At 39.9% G+C, this 23,383-nt stretch overlaps 1 protein-coding gene across 5 annotated transcripts in view; it reads right to left on the reverse strand.

Annotated features, from left to right (window-relative positions):
* LOC122563217 (diphosphoinositol polyphosphate phosphohydrolase 1) overlaps positions 1–23,383 on the reverse strand; it is a 77,413-nt gene that overhangs the window by 39,223 nt on the left and 14,807 nt on the right. The window contains exons 1-3 of one of the 5 annotated variants that reach the window (XM_043716795.1): positions 2,566–2,654; positions 2,093–2,145; positions 1,935–1,975 (exon numbers count right to left, since the gene is read on the reverse strand). The exons of 1 other annotated variant lie outside the window; for it this stretch is intronic. In XM_043716795.1, coding sequence (XP_043572730.1) covers positions 1,935–1,975; positions 2,093–2,105 — 54 coding nt within the window. In that variant the 5' untranslated portion in view covers positions 2,106–2,145; positions 2,566–2,654. Of the gene's footprint in view, positions 1–1,934; positions 1,976–2,092; positions 2,146–2,565; positions 4,274–23,383 lie in introns of those variants that run through there. 3 more of the 5 variants (XM_043716792.1, XM_043716791.1, XM_043716793.1) reach the window with 3 other exon arrangements.

Consider the following 23,383-nt stretch of genomic DNA (forward strand, 5'->3'; position numbering starts at 1 on the left):
CTGGGCGACCAGCCTCTTTCTATTAATTGCTCTGTTCATTAACTCCAGCAGTCCTCCTTTTTTGAATTTTTTTACAAGTTCATGAGATGGTACAGAATTCGGCCCATCCAATCTGTTCGCCATTCGATCATGGCTGATATGCTCCTCGCCTCCATTTTCCTGCCTTCCCCCCATAACACTTCAACGCATTATCAATTAAAAATCTGTAACTCAAGTTTACTCACTGCCCCACATTCACCTCACTTTGGGGTAGCCAATTGCAGAATCACAATGCGGTTTCTCCTCAACTGTTTTAAATTTGCTACCCGTTATCCTAAGACTACGACCTCTTGTCCGAGAATGCCCAACAAGTATCCGCTCTGCTTCTACTTTATGCATACCTTTTATCATCTTGAATACCTCAATTTGATCTCCCCTCATTCTTCTAAATTCCATAGAGTGCAGGTCTAAAGTGTTCAAGCTAAGTAAAAACAGATTGTCGCACTGCTTGTAAAAACTCCATACACCTTGTACACCCTTTTCTTGTTGAATTAAATGGATTCATCCTTTACTGTAATCATCCTATGATTCAAATACATTTTAAGCTGACAAGTTCCAACTTCGAGAATTTTTAAATACAAAGCATTAATTCCAAAAGATACAAATATGCTTGTTGTCTTATTGCTAAGCACCACAGAAATCATTTGCCCCAACCTTCATTTGACAAGGTTTGTCAAATTTTTCCAAATAAACACGGATATCCATGGAATTTGATCAGTGCAAAGTACTGCTTTATGATGCAGTATCTAAGAGGTTTGTGCTAACCTTGAGGTCCACAATTTAAATCAAAGTTTATGCAGATACGCTAGACTTCAACATTTAGATAAACTTGATTTGAGCTCAGTAAATGCACTCTCCATTTCATTATTTAATGAATTTGTTCCTTGAAACCTGTTTACTTCTTTTATCGAGCATCACAGAAATATTTTACAGGTTAAGAAAACAGACTTGATGTAATCAGTCAGTTAAATGTTTAAACATAAACTAAGACTGATTGAAATATAATGTGTTGACAGCATCAGTCATGGAACAGATTAATAGAACTCATTCAGCATTACTTGAGTACTATGTTGCTGAATTATGCCCAACAAAGAACAGGACAAAACAAAAATGTTTCTCTATCTCACTTAAAACTTTTCATCCAGTTCAGCAAGTTGCTTCTGCAAGTTCTGCCTGTGACTGACCAAGTGCTCTAGGGATACAATGGACTATACTGTGAAAGTTGCAAGCAATTCACCAACAAAATGAACATCTATGGAATTGTGATTTAAAAACAAAGTCAATTTAGAGAGTGTCACCAAAGACCAGCCTTTATGTACTGCTATACAGTCATACTACACCAGCAGTGGAAACAAATCTTAAGTTCCAAATTGTAATACTGACAACCTCTGCAGTGAAATATTCATTTTAAAATTTTGCAAAATTCAAGATTACTCAATTCTCGTGACCTGGAAAAGACTAAAAGTCTAATTGGTTAGATAATCTCAGTCATATTCCAGGTAAAGAGAAATACCCATGTGTGAATACTGAATACTCTCCCCATTAATATACAAGCCACATGAAGAATATTCAATGGGGAAATGGCATCAGGAACCATGCAGTGCCCCATGGATCGTCCTGTCTTAACGGAAGGTGGAAATGAAAGACAATGCATTAGAACTCTGGGGGAAAAATATGGCAATTCATGTTTTACTCAGAAATTGATGGTTCACAATCAAGTGGGTAGACCTAGCTCTTAGCAGCTGGATGGGCACTGCAAATCCAAGTCACTTCCGTTTTACATGGTGCTGAGACACTTATCATTTCACTCTCTATCCATTATTTATTTAATTTCAAAGGCAGAATCAAACATTGCACTTTAGCTTTTGAGTAGAAATTTTGCTACTTACGCCTACCTCTCTATCCAAAGTATATAGAACAACTTGTTGAGAGATACCTGAAGTATTAAAATAAATTCACAGTCTGAGTCCTATTTACACCAATATGGTATTATGGGTGAATCTTGGAACTCCTATAAATGTCAGCATTCCCAACTGAACAAATCAATACTTACAATACTGTCCCATACTTCAAGATGCCAGGATTTGTATTTTTGAGTTGTTGTTTCTGTGGGCAAAGAAAACTGTGGAATCAGCAAAGTTTCAGTCAGAACACTTTCAGAGGTTTTACTGAGAAGTATATTGATAAAAAATTTATTCTAGAAACCACCTGCTTTCCACAGATTCAAGAACTATTTACCAACATGCAAATCGAAGATCTAAGCCACTATTCCTACAACCTTGTGTGGATTTGCAACAGCAGATAAATTATGAGTCCTTGCACATGGACAGAACAAATAAGAGAAAACAAGATAAACGATTTGAAGGTCAAAGGCTATCAGTCCACCCCAAATCATTTTTTTTAATGAGAAGCTAATCAAATAACAAATAAACTTCATATATAATAAACTTCCAAAACGTGAAACATTCTTTAAAACTATCAAAACTTACTTCAATAGGAAACATGAGGAAGATTACTCCTATTTACCAATTTTCAAGGTTTGCCAGTATCCAATAAATATGAGCACTTTCCTCCTCGATTGGTATCCAGCAATTTGCACCAATAACTTCATCAGCTGACTGGACAAGCTAGATATGATGCTCTCCCAAGATACCATTTCCTTTTTTTATGGACCAGACCAGTCTTAGAGAGAGACGGAAACACTTCAAGGGCCAGTTTTGCTTGTTGGTGTGTGTTTCATGCAGCACTGCATTAGCATAATTTCCTGCTTTGAGTCCAGATAAGACAAAGTAATTGATCATTTTAATAGTGAAAGATGATCCAACAACACTATATAGTAAGATCAGGCCTATACTATATATAATGAACATTACTAACAGGTCTCACTGAACATAATTATATATGACAGATGGTAAAAGAGAACATCTTTTCAAATCCTGGACAAGGTTCCAGTTCCATGTGATCTGACATCACTATGATTTGATCTTTACGCACAGTAGCTATCATTAATGGCATAGATTCTTTACTCCACACCTCTTCCTCTCTCTTCCCTTAATACCACACCTCCCACCTTCCAAAGTCTTCATCCCCATTGACAATTTACACAGCTTCCAATACAAAGTCTTTGTGTTTTTCAGGCAGAATTTGGTGCAAACTCCCTGAATGTGCGCACAGTTGTTCTCGATGCTGTGGAGGTTGAATGTACATCAAACGCTTTCTGAGGGTTCAAAGCCCCCATCTCAGTTGTGAGCAGATATATTGTTACAATTCCCTTCCAATGAGAAGAGTATGCTGACCATCTCACCACTGGCTTTTTAGGAAAAAGTCATGGCACTCCTGTTTTTCAAACTAACTTTGATATTCACACAACGTATGATCCCGATCATTGAAGCCTTGCAAGCAAAGTGCCTTCACACTGCTGGTCTGAGCCACACCTGGGTATCCTTTTCCAATACTAGCAAGTCAGGAGTCTTGTGTCTCTGGTTGAAGGTGCACATTGGTCTGCCCTATGTTTCTTTTGTTTCTAGCAAACTTGTTCATAATCCTGCATTGTGATACTTGGCATTAGCATCTGGGAAAAGGAGGGAAGTTGAGGTTTTATTTTTAGCCTATTCAAAGCTATTATGGGATAAAGACATTCCGTTACAATGCAGAGTAGTATTTCAGGCCAACAATGAATATCGGTACTCTTTGTCAGGATGCTTTATATGGTTCATATCATTCTCCCAGCTTTGCTGTTGGTTTGAGGATCTGTTAGTAAGCTTGTGATGTGGACAAATTCATGAGACTACAAAAGGTTGGAAACACACATTAGTCATCTTTGACTGTGGTTCAAAGATTTGCCAATCAGGGATTACAGTTTCTAGAGTCTCAATCCATCTGGAATGATAGTCAATCAGGATTAGGAAAACCATCACCTCAAACTCAAGTAGATCTTTAAGCAAAGCTTTACCCATGACCTGGCTAGAAAGGAGGGGGGCAGAAGAGGTTATTTCTGCTTATGTCTATGAGTAGCAAAGGTGGCACAGCTGGAAACTATATCCTCAACACAAAATAAGATACAAGGCCACCAGAGAGACTGATGCACTTTGGCCTAGCTGTTGCAAATATCTTGATGTTCCTGGTGGATTTTTTGAAAGATGGTCAGACACTGTGCTTATGAAACTACATTGATGTCAACTAAAAGGTCACTGATAAACACACATATGTTAAGGGGTTTAGGGTTTAGGTTTGCTCGCTGAGCTGTAAATTTGATATCCAGACGATGTTACCTAGCCAGGTAATGAAACATCAGTAGTGACCAAGTGAAGCAAAGCTGTTGTCTCCTGCTTTCTATTTCTATGTTTGCCCTGGATGGCTTTCCTAGGTTTTGTGGTAATGTCATTTCCTGTTCATTTTCTGAGGGGTTGATAGATAGTATCTAGATCTGTGTGTTTGTTAATGGCGTTGTGGTTGGAGTGCCAGGCCTCTAGGAATTCTCTGGCATGTCTTTGCTTAGCCTGCCCCAGGATAGAGGTGTTGTCCCAGTCGAATTGGTGGTCTCTTTCATCCGTGTGTAGGGCTACGAGGGAGAGAGGGTCGTGTCTTTTTGTGGCTACACACGGATGAAAGAAACCACCATTTCGACTGGGACAACACATCTATCCTGGGACAGGCTAAGCAAAGACATGCCAGAGAATTCTTGGAGGCCTGGCACTCTAACCACAATGCCATAAACAAACACACAGATCTAGATACCATCTATCAACCCCTCAGAAAACGAACAGGAAATGACATCACCACAAACCCTAGTAACCCCATCCAGGACAAACATATAAATAGAAAGCAGGAGACAACAGCTTTGCTTCACTTGGAGGTCGCCACTGATGTTACCTAGCCAGGTAACGAAACGTCTGGATATCAAACCTACAGCTCCGTGAGCAAACCTACACCCTAAACCTCCACCTGAGCTACAAACCTTCACAAACCTTGCAAAAAACATATGTTAACATTGTTCAAAATATTACTCAGGGCAGGCTTATTGCTGTAGGTGTGGGTATGTTCACCAAGTTGGGAAGTCGATTTTGATCCCTGTCTAGGTGACATCTTCAGTGCTTTGAAGCCTCCTGTGAAGCACTGCTGTACTGTCTCTTCTGGAATTCATTTGGTTCCTTTCCTGTTGCTAGGATTACTGGAAATGTACTTTGGTCAGCCCTGAAGCCAGAAAACATTGATCCAGACAGATTCTTCAACACGTAATTGAACCTGGAGGAGCGAGGCTCTGAAAGCTTGTGAATAACCTGATGCCGCATCATTTTTGACCTTGTCCAACCCAATCCAACACCAGCACCTCCACATCGTCACCATATTCCCACCACTTCTTCACTGTGAATGCCAACTAGTGAGAGACTAAGGCTGAGAAGGCCTCAACTTGTAACAAGATTTTTTTTCTTTTATCCTCACTGTCTAGGCATCAGAAGGAATCTAATATTCTCTATAATTGTGTCATACAGAATTAGCCACAAAATCCTTAGACTCTACAAAGGATCTTTGTGGACATCTTTATGTTTAACAAGGTTATCAACTCTTCTGCTCAGTTTTAAGTTTACCATGCTTAAGACGTAGCCATAGAATCTATCACAAGCCAAAGTTATTGCAAGAACCTCTTCCTCAACAGTGATATATGGTTATTACATGTCAACGAGAACTCTGGAAATGCTGGAGACTGATGGGTTTGATCCCTTCATGGTGAATCTGAAAACAAGACTGCTCCTATGCTTGCAGATGATGCATCCATCACTTTTATAGTTGCAAGTTCAAGATCATATTGTGCAAGGACCTCAGATGAAATAAGCACATCTTCAATTTGGTCTATTTAGTGTTGCGTATGCTCAGTCTACCTGATCTTGTTTCGAAAATTGCCAGAGTATCAATAAATTGAACCAAGTACAGCAGCTCAACATTTCCTTAAACAGTTATAACTCCATTATACCATGGGTGGTGAAAATGTGATGACTTCTGAAGGTTTGCTGTGATCACTGTTGCCTGAACAACATGACCACAGATTAATCGATTTTGAGAATTCATATTTGTCATTATATGACCACCAGCATACTGCAACTCTCTCAGAACATGATTTGAAGATGCTGGTGTTGGACTGGGGTGTACAAAGTTAAAAATCACACAACACCAGGTTATAATCAAACAGGTTTAATTGGAAGCACTAGCTTTTGGAGCGCTGCTCTTTCATCAGGTAATTGTGGAGGACACAATTGTAAGGCACAGAATTTATAGCAAAAGTTTAGCGTGATGTAACTGAAATTATACAATGAAAAATACCTTGATTGTCTGTTGAGTCTTTCATCTGTTCGAATACCATGATAGTTTCACTTTGTTCATGTGTAAATCACAAAACCTTTTTTTTAAAAAGTTGCATTCTCAGGTTAGCTGTAACAATTGGTGTTAACTAGACAATATGTTGAAGGTGTTAGCCCCCTGTGTTCTCTATCTATGCCATGACGTTTAGACTGATTCTAATCTAAAAAGTGAGATAACAGAGTTTCACATGAATTTCTGCAGTTTTTGAGCAAAGTACAATGTAACTGCAAGTACAAATTCGCCCCACAAAATATATGCGGGCATGTGGGTCTGTATCTGTCTGCCTGGGTTAGGGGTTGTGAGTGTAGAGTGTCTTAAGTCTGTGAGGGGGTGCACGTGTGAGTGTGTGTGTCTGGGGTGGGGGGTTGTAAATGTGAGAGAGAGCGTATGTGTGTGCATGAATGTAGAGTGGTCTAAGACTAGGTGGGATTGGGGTTCACAAGGAAGAGGTATTAGAAATCCTGCAGAGTGTGAAAATAGATAAGTCCCCTAGGATCATCTGGGAAGCCAGTGAGGAGATTGCTGAGCCTTTGGCATTGATCTTTAAATCGTCATTGTCTACTGGAATAGTTCCAGAAGACTGGAGGATAGCAAATATGGTTCCCCTGTTCAAGAAGGGGAGTAGAGACAATCCTGGTAATTATAGACCAGTGAGCCTCACTTCAGTTGTTGGTAAAGTGTTGGAAAAGGTTATAAGAGGTAGGATTTATAATCATCGAGAAAAAAATAATCTGATTAGGGATCAGCACGGTTTTGTGAAGGGTACATCGTGCCTCACAAACCTTATTGAGTTCTTTGAGAAGGTGACCAAACAGGTAGATGAGAGTAAACCAGTTGATGTGGATTTCAGGAACACGTTCGATAAGGTTCCCCACAGTAGGCTATTGTACAAAATGCGGAGGAATGGGTTTGTGGGAGATATAGCAGCTTGGATCAGTAATTGGCTTGCTGAAAGAAGACAGAGCGTGATGGTTGATGGGAAATGTTCATCCTGGAGTCCAGTTACTAGTGGTGTACCGCAAGGGTCGGTGTTGGGTCCACTGCTGTTCGTCATTTTTATAAACGACCTGGATGAGGGTGTAGAAGGGTGGGTTAGTAAATTTGCAGATGACACTAAGGTCAGTGCAGTTGTGGATAGTGACGAAGGATATTGTGGGTTACAGAGAGACATAGATAAGCTGCAGAGCCGGGCTGAGAAGTGGCAAATGAAGTTTAATGCGGACAAGTGTGAGGTGATTCACTTTGGTCGGAGTGACCGGAATGCAAAGTACTGGGCTAATGCCAAGATTCTTGGTAGTGGAGATGAGCAGAGAGATCTCGGTGTCCTGGTACACAGATCCTTGAAAGTTGCCACCCAGGCTGACAGGGCTGTTAAGGCGGCATAGTGTTTTAGCTTTTATTAATACAGGGATCGAGTTCTGGAACCATGAGGTCGTGCTACAGCTGTACAAAACTCTGGTGCGGCCACACTTGGAGTACTGTGTACAGTTCTGGTCACCGCATTATGAGGAGGATGTGGAAGCTTCAGAAAGGGTGCAAAGGAGATTTACTAGGATGTTGCCTGGTATGGAGGGAAGGTCTTACGAGGAAAGGCTGAGGGACTTGAGGCTGTTTTCGTTGGAGAGAAGAAGGTTGAGAAGTGACTTAATAGAGACATAAGATAATCAGAAGGTTAGATAGGGTGGACAGGGAGAGCCTTTTTCCAAGTATGGTGACGGCAAGCACGAGGGGGCATTGCTTTAAATTGTGCGGTGATAGATATAGGACAGATGTCAGACGTAGTTTCTTTACTCAAAGAGTATTAAGGGTATGGAGTGCTTTGCCTGCAACGGTAGTAGATTCACCAACTTTAAGTACATTTAAGTCGTCATGGGACAAGCATATGGACATACATGAACAGTGTAGGTTAGATGAGCTTCATACTGGCACAACATCGAGGGCCAAAGGCCCTGTACTGCGCTGTAATGTTCTACGTTCTATGTAAGTCTCTGAGAGGATGCCTGAGAGAGTGTGGGAGTGTGTGTGTCTGTAAGGGTGTTTGTGTGTGTGTGTCTGTGTGCGTGTTTAGGAGTGTCTGTGCGTGTGTATTGTGCAATGGTGGTCACCTGAAGTGTGACATGAACCCAAGGTTCCAGTTGAGGTCCTCCCTATGGGTATGGAACTTAGCTATCAGCCTCTGCTCGCCCACCTTTCGCTGCTGCCTGTCCCGAAGTCTGCCTTGGAGGGTGGTCACCCGAAGGTCCCAAGTCGAATGTCCTGGACAGCTGAATTGCTCCCCAACTGGGAGGGAACACTCGTGCCTGTTGATTGTTGTGTGGTGCCGTAGCCTTTGCTCAGTTTCCCCATGGACTACTCTCGACTATCTGTCTCATTCTTGGACACCTGCATCTCCATCAAGGATGGACACCTCAGCACCACACTCTACCGCAAACCCACAGAGAACCTCACAATGCTACACTTCTCCAGCTTCCACCTAAAATATATTAAAACAGCCATGCCCAATGGACAAGCCCTACGCTTACACCGGATCTGCTCAGATGAGGAGGAACGTGACAGGTACCTGGAAGTACTCAGGGATCTGTCTGCTCATCTACACTACCATGCTCAACTCATCGACTGCCAGTTGTGACGTGCCACAGCAAGGAACCGTAATGACTCCTCAGGAGACAGACACGTGCTGCAACCGACAAGGTACCCTTCGTTGTTCAGTACTTCCCAGGAGCTGAAAAACTACGCCATGTTCTTCGTGACCTGCAACACATTATCAATGACGACCTTGCCAAGACCTTCCCCACACCTCCACTGCTTGCCTTTAAGCAACGCCAAACCTCAAACAAATCATTATTTGTAGCAAGCTGCCCGGCTTTCAGGACAACTCCATACAACCCTGTCACGGTAGGCACTACAAGATGTGTCAGATTGTGGACATGGGTACCACCATTACACGTGGGGACACCTCCCACCATGTGCGTGGCAGGTACTCATGAGACTCAGCCAACATTGTCTATCTTATATGTTGCAGGCAAGGATGGTACATTGGGGAAACTGAGCAAAGGCTACAGCAACGGATAAATGGGCACCGCACAACAATCAACAGGCACGAGTGTTCTATCCCAGCTGGGGAAAACTTCAGCGGTCCAGGACATTTGACCTCGGACCTTTGGGTGACCATCCTCCAAGGCGGACTTCAGGACAGGCAGCAGCGAAAGGAGGCCGAGCAGAGGCTGATAGCTAAATTCCATACCCATAGGGAGGGCCTCAACCGGGACCTTGGGGTCATGTCACACTTCAGGTGATCACCGTTGCACAATACACACACTCACACACACTCACACACAATCCCCAACCCAGACAGACAGACAGACACAAAGACCCACATGCACACATATTTTGTGGGGTGAATTTGTACTTGCAGTTACATTGTACTTTGCTCAAAAACTGCATAAATTCATGTGAAACGCTGTTATCTCACTTTTTGAGATTAGAATCAATCTAAACATCATGGCATAGACAGAGAACACAGGGGGCTAACATCTTCAACATATTGTCTAGTTAACACCAATTTTTACAGCTAACCTGAGAATGCAACTTTTAAAAATAGGTTTTGTGATTTACACACGAACGAAGTGAAACTACCATGGTATTGGAACAGATGAAAGACTCAACAATCAAGGTATTTTTCATATAATTTCAGTTACATCACACTAAATTTTTGCTATAAATTCTGTGACTTACAATTGTGTCCTCCACAATCACCTGAAGGAGTGGCACTCTGAAAGCTAGTGTGCTTCCAATTAAACCTGTTGGGACTATAATCTGGTGTTGTGTGATTTTTAACTCTCAGAACATAACATTCTTCAACCTCTCCATGTCTGGCAGTGAACCCATGAACGATTAATGTCCACAGGGTGATCATGGTTAACATTCAGTCCTCCTCCAGTGCAGGCTGCCAAAAGCTGCCCTTCTCATCCAGCTTAGTAAAGACTTCACTGTTTGTAAGATCAGCAAAAATCTCATTTACATGCACCACTGTTTGCCTCTCTAATTATTCAAAATGTATTCAGTCAACAAATTCTAATAAACATATGCTCCTTTGGAACTGAGGCTGCAGTAGACCACACAACCTTTACAATAACCTTGTCCTGAATCCTGGCCTCAAACTCAATTTGCAATTTGTTATTAAGTGTGATGGGATCTGGTTAACTATGAAAAAGCAGACAAAATTGTTTTCAGCATAATGTGGTACACAGTGTTTAATTTGTCTAGAGTCACAAAGCATTTTGGAAACTGAAAAAGGTTGAGGGCTATATAGGCTCTCTGGCAAGCAGTAAGCACGGCTGATTGTTGATAACAGTGTTTCAACAATTTGTTTGTCTTGACTTAAATTTGTTTGATGCTGGTCTTTGGCATCGAGCCAAGCTCGACCAAGCCCTACAGTTGGATAACTGAAGACGGTGTAGGAAACTTTTTCAGCCATTTAAAACACTCAAAGAGGAGTGACTCCAGCCCATGTCCAATTTGAAACATAGATAATGATGGCAATGCCAACTCTCAAATACTGACCATATTGGTCTATGAATTTCCTAGGAGAAACAATATGGCTGTGTGGGTTGACCTTAAATGGTCATCTGGTTTTATTTAATACAGCATTTTAAAAGGGACAACTGTGACTGCAACTGTGTTTTTGCAGTGTGATCAGGCCTTCTCCTTGCAATCTCGGGAACATTGCAAAATGATTATTTCCATGCATTTCCACTATCACTACCGCAACATACTTTCAGTTCTGCATGCTTTAAGACAATTCTGCCTTTTTTCAACATGCTTGCAGCCGAATATCACTTGCAAGGTTTTTAGATGGGTTAGGTCAGAATTAATTGCTCAGCCAAGTTGAAATCAATCTCCTGTGGTGCCGCCTGTACTGGTGACAAATTGGGCCAGTCATCAGGAAAAGTGGAGCTAAAAAAGATCTACCTGATCTTATTAAATGGAGGTTGGTGAGCTCAGTCGGTTAACAAAACTGGTTTGCAACGTAGAGTGATGGCAACAGCGAAGGCAAATTTACACACAGGAAATTATAATCAAGGTCCCACCTTCTTGACCTCACCCCCTCACCTGAGGCAATGGAGAGCCTCAAGTTAAACCATCATCAATTGTCTCTCTCCAATGAGAGGGGAGCCCTAGGTGGTGCTCTGCAAATATGGCGACTTTTAAATGGCAGAGCAGCTTCAAAAGACTACTCTTGCTTTTTTTTCAAATAATGAAATAACACAAAGTAGCTGTAAAAATATAATGAGCATAAGTTAACTCAGAATGCAGAGGTACTTGTTTTTGGTTAAAAAAAGTTTGTTTCAGCTACACTGAACAAAAGCATGATTTTTAAAAATATTTTTATTCTGAATACAGGCAATAACTCAACAATTCTCAAGGTTGTGATGGCCTTTTTGGCATTTTTTCACAATGAAGTGATTTGCTCAGGCCATTCAAAACAACTATCAAGTGTAGGATTATAGTCACATGTCAACACAAAGTATACTTTCTTTCAGATACGTTATTTCAAAAAGAAACTGGAAAGGTACCAAGCAAAAAGAAACTTCTAGGACTACAGGTATTGAGTAGCAGAATGGGACTGACTGAAATGCTCTCGAAGGCCTGCATGGATTTGATGGCTGAATGGCATTCTCCTGTACTGTCATGTCATTATGGAACTTAGAAGTGATTTTTATCACAGAAAAATTATTCAATAGCTAGCTTGCATTTAACAACTAAGTGCAAATGTACACCATAGTAGAACAATTCCTAAATTACCAGACCTCCTGAGCTGAACTTTTCATCAAGGAGCTCTGTTAGTTTTCCTTATTGCTGTATAAGCTTAATGTAGGAGGTTTTACAATTCAAAAATAATGAGTTATCCCTTAATAGTTACATTTGACACACAAAGCCAGTTAAGAACAGAGCTAAGATGTGGAACATGTGTCATTTATACAGCAAACAGAGTAGCAGTGAAGATATCATACATTTATTTGAAGAGGTTCCTACAGGAAAGGTCCCATATTCCACAAAACAGAATAAGCTCTCAGGCAGATTTTAATGCCTTTAACAAACAAGCGAAAAGAAGTGACACAAGAACAGTCCATTTGGCTTCTCCCAAAGAAAAAAATACTTTGCATCTTGCCAGGACTTTGCTCTGGAAGACTGTGGACACTACACTGATAAAATACTGATACAGCATGATGGAACTGCGAGGCCATGTTTTGCCATTGTTACCTTTAATAATGATCTAGCACCGACCATAATATTCAGCTGCCCCATCACTGTCAGGAACACATCCAAATGATGCCAACACATGTCCAGGAGCTAAGTATCAACATAAGCATCCTTGTACTTTCCCCTATGCCACCATACCCCTATGAATTTTAAAAGAACACAATAATATCATGCCAATAAAAGAATTTTCCTTGCAGATTTCTACACTGCTCAAAATTAACAGTCATAATTCAGGTCAGCTAAAATACCACCTTGGAATTGCAGAAGTCACTGATTTTTTTGGCTTTTTAGGCTGACTTCATTTCTAATAACTTAGCCAGATGCAAAATACAAGTCCTGTGACCCAAATAGCACCACTACCACCATTTTCTGCCACTGGTTTAAAATTGTTATCTCAAACAACTATAGGTGAATGATAATGTTTTCTATAAAAGGTCACACTTTTTGTTCAATACACAGTGACTACAAAATGCAAACAGATTTTGACAGGCAAGTAAATAAACTTAAGTAGTGATCATGTTTCTATCGCTGAGCTTTTAGGCAATTCCCTTCTCCAAAATATTCGAATGTCAAAGGGTTTAAAAATCTACTTCTTACACTAATGCAACTGCAAGACCAATACTTATGGACTGAAACAGAAGAAGCTGCACTTCAGGTCTGACCATTATATCAGATGAAAAACTGTTTTGTCCGGAAAAAAATCAGATTCAAGTGATAAATTATTGGGGAAATCAATGGTTAAAAGTCTCCATTTGTTTAACTGCCTATTGAAGTAAATCTGAGGCAATGATTCTTCAAACTACCTCAATCAATAATAAATGTAGCTCTTGAAAAGTCCTGCAGCTTTCTACCCCATATCAAGGAATTTACCAAAATAACAAGACTTTTCCCATGCCAAGTAAATATTTTTTTATTTCATGCACTATTCTAGTATGATGACGTCAGCTTGTACGAGGGGGCATAACTACTAACTGAGAGGTGATAGATTTAAGACACATATCAGAGCCAGGTTCTTTACTCAGAGTGATAAGGGCGTGGAATGCCCTACCTGCCAATGTAGTTAACTCAACCACATTAGGAAGATTTAAACAATCCTTGGCTAAGCACATGGATGATGATGGGATAGTGTAGGGGGATGAGCTGAGAATAGTTCGCACTGAGGAAGGAAGGGCCTGTTCTGCGCTGTATTGTTCTATGTTCTACGTTCTATCCTGAATATTATTAATACATCCCCTTGATTCCACAATCCCAAAACTAAAAAAAAATCAGAAACAATTAGCAAAACAGTCCACTGATTCAAATAAAAAGTAAAATTGTCTGGAAATCAAATTAATACTTCATTTGTAATCACACAACACTAGGTTATAGTCCAAATGGCAAATTTGGAAGCACCAGATTTCGGAGCACTGCTTCTTCATCAGGTGGTTGAGTATAAGATCATAAGACAATTTATAGCAAACAATTACAGTGTAATACAGTGATATATTGAACAAAACTGGATTGTTAAGTCCTCTATCATTTAGAGTGCAGGCTTCGTTTCATTAATAAGTTCTGGGATTTACATATTAATGAACCGAAACCTGCATTCCAAAAGATGAAAGACTTAACAATCCAGGTTTGTTCAATATATCACTGTATGACATTGTTATCTTTTGTAATAAATTCTGTGTCTTATGATCTTATACTCCATAACCACCTGATGAAGGTGCAGTGCTCTGAAAGCTAGTGCTTCCAAATAAATGCGTTGGACTATAACCTGTTATCTGATTTCAAACTCTGTCCAACACTGGCTCCTTCACTTAGAGTCCATCTCCTATGACATCACAGAAACAGACCCTTCGGTCCAACCCATCCATGCCAACCAGATATCCTAACCCAATCTAGTCCCACCTGCCAGCATCCAGCCCATATCCCTCCAAACCCTTCCCATTCATATACCCATCCAAATGCCTTTTAAATATTGCAATTGTACTAGCCTCCACCACTTCCTCTGGCAGCTCATTCCACACACAACTTAATTTATAATTGTATAGGAAAAGTAGTTTTGTTAGCCTAAATAAAACTGTTGATTCAGATTAAGACATTTGTGGAAAGATTAATTATTGTAGCTTATTCCCCATAGCCGTGCAACAAGACAAGACTTTTCAAAAGAAACTCAATACACTCAGAATGACACATCCCATATTGGACCAATTTGAAATGTAATGGATGAGTGCCACAAAGGCAAATCTCCAAGAAAACAGTGCCAAAAAGAATTGCAAGAATAGGTGCCCAGCTGTACCAGAAACTTAAACATCAGAGATTAAAAGCCTCCACTTACTAATGCACATCAACTTGAAACTGATGGTTTTCTGGAAGAAGAAATGATAACTATTATCCATTATAAAACAGAAGATCATCCCAGATTTCATCATAGAACCCCATTTGAACTTTCCAATCACCAAGAGTAACTCGGAGAGCTGAAGCTAAAGAATTCATCCAGATTTTCTTGCACAACATGTTCAGAGATACAAAGTACCATTTATCCAAATTGGCCTGAGACCAGGAGTTGCTTAAAAAACACAAAGGAGGCTGGACCACTGGAATAAACAAACTCTCAATGAACTGCTTTTTACCACAAGGGTAAATGAGGAAACTAATAATATCATATCTATTTAATTGGGATGCCATGAAAAATGGAGCTCACTATTTGGGGACTAACTGCCTATGGGATTGACGGTAGGGTAGAACTGAAAGAAATTCAACAAACAGATGTACTGAAAATGTTACAACTTTTAAAAATAACTACTGGCATAAAATTTTATTCAATAATTTGATAATCTAAAACATGATCTAATCAGAATTAATAAAAGATCCAAGCCAATATCACCTCACATAGAGCTATCATACTAAGTTAGCACATCAGGGTTTATGGGGTCCAGAAGCACTCAACTCCTTTCACCTCCAGTAGAATGAACCTGACAATACAGCAATTACATCATGCTTGAACATCAGCAAGACATTGCTGTGGCCTAACTTCCTACACGAGTAGTGTTTTATTCCACTATAACAGGCTATGCAGGTTATTATATTCTGAAGAGCCTAAGAAGAACTGCTATGTATGATTCATTCCACAGGAATAAAGTTCGTTTGGATTGCTGGGTGAGTTTCTTAACGCTTGAAATTTTGATGATTTGGAGATGCCAGTGTTGGACTGGGGTGTACAAGCTTAAAAAATCACAACACCAGGTTATACTCCAACAGGTTTAATTGGGAACACTAACTTTCGGAGTGCTGCTCCTTCATCAGGTGGTTGTGGAGTACACAATTGTAAGACATAGAATTTATTGTAAAAGTTTACAGTGTGATGTAACTGAAATTATACATTAAAACATACCTTGGTTGTTTGTCAAGTCTCTCATCTGTTAGAATGACCATGTTTGTTTCACTTTTTCATATGTAAATCACAAAACGTTTTTTAAAAGTTACATTCTCAAGTGAACTTTAACAATTGGTGTCAACCCAGATAATGTGTTAGCCCCGTGTGCTGCTGTCTCTGCCATAATGTTTAGACTGATACTAATCTAAAAAATGAACAGAATCTACAATAGCTTTTGAGCAAAGTACAATATAACTCTGCAAGTACAAACTCAACCCACAAACGTATATGTGTTTGTGTGTGCATGTGTGTGGGGTTCGGAGTGTCTGTGAGAGAGTGTGTACATATATGCGTGTAAAGGGGTCCAAGTCTGTGACAGTATGCATGAGAGTGTGGGAGTGTGTGCGTCTGTGGGAGTGCGTGTAGGTGTGTGTGCCTGAGTGCATGCGTGAGAGTGATGGCACAGAGAGCAGCACACAGGGGGCTAACATCTTCAACACATTATCTGGGCTGACACCAATTGTTAAAGTTCACTTGAGAATGTAACTTTTAAAAAAACTTTTGTAAGTTACGTATGAAAGAAGTGAAACTAAAATGGTTGTTCTAACTGATGAGAGACTTAACAATCAAGGTATTTTTCAATGTATAATTTCAGTTACATCACACTGTAAACTTTTGCTATAAGTTGTGTGTCCTACAATCGTTTACTCCACAACCACTTGATGAAGGAGCAGCACTCCGAAAGCTAGTGCTTCCAATTACACCTGTTGGACTATAATCTGGTGTGGTGTAATTTTTAACAAACTTTGATGGATACCAGTCACATAACCATTGATTTCCTACCATGGAAGCAGGCCATTCGGCTCATTGAACAGCACACCCAGATCCACTTCCCTACTCTATCCTTGTAACACTGCATTTACCATTGCTAATCCATCTAACCTGCACATCTTTGGACTGTGGGAGGACAGTTGCCAGAGGATGGAATTGAACTTGGGTCCTTGGCAGCAGTTCTAACCATTGAGCCATCATGCCGCCCTACTGTCATCCAGTAAAAATGTTAGTTCTCCCTTTAAATTTATATTTTTGTGTAATGCAAGATGAAAAGCCTTAAAAAATGTTGTTTCAGCAATAATACACAAAGAAAAAAAAACTATTGTTCTCTTTGCCCCAATTTAAATTAACAATTTTCAACAATGTCAACAGAATGTTCAGTCATGAGAAATTAAAAGTAATTATGGGGTCAAAATACAGACTAAGCTCTTTTACTTGACAAAACCTGCTTTTCCCAGAGTTTGGAAAACTTGAGGGATTACTGCTGCTCAAGTACATTACTTCAGGAAACCTACAGGTCACTTAAATCAATTCAACAGTGGAATAGATATACATTTGTATTTTGCTAATGTCAGTGCCAACATTCCAGAAAGGTCACATTAGAAACAACTTTCAAATTACCTTTTGCTGCTTCTCACTTGAGCTGTCCATCTTCCTTCCCACCTATCCACTTCACCCTCCCCACTGACCTATCACAATCAACCCCCACCCACCTGCATCTACTAACACCTCCCAAGCTACTTGTCCCCCCACCCCCACCCTCCTATTTATCTCAGTCCTCTTCCACCACACCCCCACTCCCCTCAACCATTCCTGATGAAGGGTTTATACCCGAAACATCAACTTTCCTGCTACTCAGATGCCACCTGACCTGCTTTGCTTTTCCAGCGCCACACCTTTTGACTCTGATCTCCAGCATCTGCAGTCCACACTTCACCCTATTTCTCACAAATGTTCTATTAGCTCAGAACCTTTGACCAGCTATGATCACTCTGTTTCAGCACAAAGTGCATTCCCATCCCAAGTCACTGACAATACAAATCACTGAAGAATGAAACAACAGTTCATCTTCTACCCACCCAAGTGGTTCGCTGGCAGGAGTCACCAGACCCAGAGAAGATCTGAGAGATTCTGCCAGTTGGTTTGTTGAATAAACATCAATATCCTCTCCAGTCTGTTTAAATGAATAAACAGACTCTGAAGTACTAACTTGCATCGGCAGTTAATTCAGATTTTTACTGTTGGAAATCACTTGCACATTTACTCATCCCTTTGCATCAATATCGACATTAAGATTTTAAAAATTCCATCCCTATTAGTTACCACATTCATAAACCACTCCTTACTTTTAATTATTAGATAAATTAGTTGGTAGATAGAACTTCTCTTCTGAGGAACTGAAACCCCATTGGGGAATGGGGGTGGGGGGGGCTCAAATTGGTTTGGGATTGCATAGCCTAAAACAGCATGAGCCTTCTTTATTATTTATTTACTTTCTCCTAATGTGAAGCCTGTTTTCTTACCTTTCTCACCTTTCTCAACTGGCGTTTAACATGTTAAGACAAATTGCTGCTTTCAACCAGCATAACAACAAGTCAATAACTTGCTTAGATCAAACAATGTAACCTTTCACATAATTCCTTGCACGATGAGAGGAATAAACAACATTGTCCGAATTGGATAATTATACTTTCCGGAACTGACATATTTGCAAATCTACATCATTATTACAAGACAAATTTTTCAGCCAAGCTCTCTACTGATTAAGACTACTAATATCGTAAGAAATAGAAACAGGAATAGGCCCTTCAGTCATTCAGTAGGATCATGGCTGAACCGACACTCCTCACATCCACTTTCCTTCCCCTACTCATCAAGAGTCTATTTTAGCCTTAAATATATTCCAGGATTCAGCCCTTGTAGCTTTCTTTGGCTAAGAGTTCCAAAGACAACTCTTAGAGAAGAAATTCCTCCTTAACTCAATCTTAAACTGCTGCCCCTTTATTCTGAGACGAGGTTCTCTGGTCCTAGACTCTCCTGTGAGGAGAACCATTCTCTGAGAATTTACTCTGACAAGCTCTTGAAGAACCCTTTGTCTCAATGAGACCACCTCTCATTCTGCTGAACTCCAATGTCTAATTGATTTAATCTTTGCTCACAAGACAATCCCTTCAATATTGGCGATCAGTCCAGAGAACCTTCTCTGAACTGCCTCCAAAGAAATATTTCCTTAAATAAAGGGGTGAAAGGAGCTTACAGTACTCCAGATGTGGTCTCAACACAGCAGTGAAACTTCCTTACTTGCACTCTAACCTCCTTGAAATAAGGACCAATATCCTGTTAACCTTCCCGATTACCTGCTGCAGGTGTGTGTTAGCTGTCCATGTTTCACACACAAGTACACCCAAGTCCCTTTGTGTTTCAAGTTTTTGCAGGTTTTCTCCATTAAAATAAAACTATTCTGCTGTTCTCCCTTCCAACATGAACTTTATATTTTCCTGCATTATACTCCATTGGCCAGTTTTTGGCCAATCAGTTAACCGATCATCTCTGTAAACTGTCTCTATCCCCCTCACAATCTGCTTTTTCAACCTATTTTTGTGTCACCTGCAGATTTAACTATAGCACATTCACTCCCTTCCTCCAAGTCAATGGTGAACCTTGTAAACAGTTGTGGTCCTAGCGTTGACCTCTATGGAAATTTTCTGATTTACCCTTTATGATATCTTGTTGAATGCCTGCTGGAAGTCTAAGAGAATACATCAACTGGTTCCCCTCTGTTCACTCTGGTTAAGCCTCTAGTACTTGCCCTGAGTCCAAAGATTTTTGGAAAATTACGACCAATGCTATCTCTATAGTACTTGTTTTTAGTATCCTCGGATGCAAGCCATCAAAGCCAGAAGACTTTTCTCTGCCTTGAGTTCCATTAGTTTCTCTAACACTCCATCTCTAGTGATAGTACTTCATTCCACTCCAGCATTCTTTAGCACTAAATGCGATATTTGAAATTATCTTTACCATAAAGACGGATGCAAAATATTTGTTTGACTCTTCTGCCATTTCTTTGTGCCCCAAAATCATCTCACCAGATTCATTTCCTAATGGGCTTACGTTACTTCGACCTCTCTTCCTCTTTATAGATTTAAAGCTTATATTTTCAGTTTTTATATTGCTTGCTAGTTAGCCCTCATGGTTTATTTTGTCTTTATTACCTTTTTAGTTCTCCTTTCCTCGATTCCGAATTTATCCAAATCTTCAGGGCAATCACTGACTTTTACCTCCTTTCTTGCTTTTCCTCTTAATACTCTCCTTAACTTTCCTTGGTTAGCCATGCTTGCTTTCTTCCTCTCTTAGAATATTTCCTCCTTACTGGCTTGAGCAATAGGAGGAGGCTAAATAGGCTGGGGCTATTTTCCCTGGAGCTTCAGAGGCTGAAGAGTGACCTGATAGACATTTAGAAAATCATGAGGAGCAAGGAGAGGGTAAATAGACAAGATCTTTTCCCCCGGAGTGAGGGAGTTCAAAACTAGAGGGGAAAGAGTTAAAAGGGACCTAAGAGGCAATGCTTTCACACAGAGGGTGACACATGTATGGAATGCGCTGCCAGAGGAAATGGAGACTGTTATAATTAAAACATTTAAAAGGCATTTGGATTGATATATGAATAGGAAGGTTTTAGCAGACTCTATCCTCATTTCAATATAATTTCCTTTAAGGTAAATATAGTTATTTGTGACCAAGATTCTCACTTTAAAACTGAAAATTAAATTCCATCATGATCCTTGCTTCTGAGGGGCTTTTTTACTCCCAAGTCATTTATTGAGCGTGCCTCATTATCCATTACAAGGCCTTCTCCCTAATGCACTATGAATTTGTTGTTGTAGTTACCCTTTCCAATTTGATTAACCTAATCAACCTGAAGATTAAAGTCATCCATAATTATTGCTCTGATCTTTTTACATGTTCTTACCACTTATCGATTTATAGCCTTGCCGACAGAGTAGCTACTGTTTGAAGGTGCCGACAATATTCTCAATGATTTCCTTCCCTTGCCTTTTTTTTAAACCTCTCCTCAAATGTATCAGAGCCTAGATAATTTCTCACAACTATCCTCATTTCAACTTTTAATAATGTTGCTACACTACATTATCAAATATCCCTGAATGTTAAGTTCTTGATTTCCTTGTAACTACTTTTCCGTAATGGTTTTGAAATCATATTCATTTATCTCAATTTGCGCCATCAGATCATCTACCTTATTCCAAATGGTTCATATATTTACATATATAGCCTTTAAGTTTGTCCAATTATCAAATTTCCCTTCATTTTTGTGGTTCCTTGGTATAATACGACATTCACACTCAGTTGCTTCTTTTTATATTCTGGTTAACAATCAATCCAATCAGTAAACTGCAATCCTACCTTCTCCTTTATCTTTAACTTTCTAATTTTCATGCAACTGAACCAACCTCAATTATTTATTTTAAAGCCTATTTATTCAATTCATTAGGACTTTGATCGCAGCATGATTCAGGTGGAGCCTGTCTCAGAGCAACTCCCTCTTTCCCCAGTACTGGTGTCAATGTCCCACAAATTCAAACCTGCCATGCATTTACCTCCTCAATGTTGCTGAGCCTGAGCCTTGTAATCCAAAGATAATTACTTTTTTGATTTGGCTTTTTAAAATTAGACCCTAACTGCTCATATTCCCTCATCTGAACCTCTTTTCTCTATCTATATTATGGGTACCTATATGGACCAAGCAACTGGATTTTTCCCCCTTCTTCGCCAAGTTCCGCTGCAGCCCAAATGAGATATCCTGAATTGACCATCAAGCAAGGAACACAGCCTTCAGGACTTTCATTCCTGGTCACAAAGAACAGTGTCTATTCCCCTGATAATACTATCCCTAATTACAACTACATTTCTTTTTTTCTCCACCCTCTTGAATGGCTCCCATGGTGCTATGGGTTATTTTGCTCATCCTCCCGACAGCCCCTGCTCTCATCCACACAGGGAATCTCAAACCTGTAGATAAGCTCAGGTGCTGAGGGTCCTGCAGCATTACCTCTGGATCCCTCTACTTGATTTGCTCACAGTTACACCCTCCTGTTCCTGACCAAATTAGGTGTGTGACTGCCTCCTGAAACACAGCACCCAAAGAGTTCTTCCCCTCCTTGATGTGCAGCAGTACTCTACGCTGACTCGAGCTCATCAACTCTGAACTAGATTTCCTCAAACAACCGACACTTGCTATAGATGTGGTCATTATGAACCACAATGGGGTCTACCAGCTCTGACATAACGCATGTACAGTATATTGCTTGGCTCCGCGGCTCTTTTTCAGTTACTTAGTTCTTAATCATCTTTTGATTTTAACTTCCTATCAGTCCTTTAGTTTTTAATCTGTAAAACATTTCTCCTATTTACCTTTAATCTGACAAACTTTTAATGGACAGTCAAATTAGCTATTAACAACTAATGAATTTATGGGTTGCCTGTGAAATCACTATTTTGTGCAGGAGCCCCAATCTTAGGCTTTGACTCATCCCATTAAATAGATCTTACAAACTATGAACCAAAAAGCAAGCAAAAAGCTTCATTAAAAAAGAAAACTGATGTTAGAGATCTGAAACAAAATACAAAATGCTCGAGAAACTCAGCAGGTCTGGCAGCATCTGTGCAGAAAAAGCAGAGTTAAGGTTTTGCAGCGAGTGAAATATAATTTGGTGATCCAGTATACTACTGAAGAAATGTTGCACAGAAGAGTTAATCAAGATTCCATCTGCCCTTTCAGTTGGATGCAAAAGATCCCAGTCAACTCTTTGGAAGAGCAGAGAGTTATGTCCCGTGTCTTGGTCTCTATAAAATTAATCAAAAAAACAGTTTAGCTGATCATTATCACACTGTAGATTGTAGAAACTTGCAAATTGCAACCTGGCTATCCCAGCTCCTACTTTTCAATACTAACTATAATTATTCCAAAGCGAAGAATTTAAACCTTTCATCAATTACACTCTAGACAAACAACACATTCAAATGGGTTAGATTATTTAGTTTGAAATTGCTTTGATTATTAATAGAACAGTGGAATTTAGACGAGCGGTAGAGTAGGACAGAACTGGGATTTAGAATAGCACCTTGACTGATATTTACAGAAGTCTATTGACTATTCTTCGGTGAAAATCTAACACAAGAGACTATCTAACAAGCTGTAAATTAATTTTAATAGAAATTTATTTTTAATTAGATTGTTGCCAGAGGGTAAAAATGTAGTCAATGGGGCAGTATATTTCTCCAGTGGAATGTGGAAAATTTGAGATTTTTGAACATCGATGACTACATCTTCAGGTGTGCCAACTACAGCTTCTGTAAGGTCATGCAGATAGGTTAGAGTTGCAGTGGGACACACTTAGGAGCAATGCTGGTGGTGGCAAGTGTCATAAGCAGGAGCTTGAGAGATATAAAGACACCCAAGATTCATGCAAGTAGATGGGTAGCTACTAGATGAGCAGTCATTCAGTACAGGAG

The sequence above is a fragment of the Chiloscyllium plagiosum genome, chromosome 26 (assembly GCF_004010195.1).
Source record: "Chiloscyllium plagiosum isolate BGI_BamShark_2017 chromosome 26, ASM401019v2, whole genome shotgun sequence".
Taxonomy (NCBI): Eukaryota; Metazoa; Chordata; class Chondrichthyes; order Orectolobiformes; family Hemiscylliidae; genus Chiloscyllium; species Chiloscyllium plagiosum.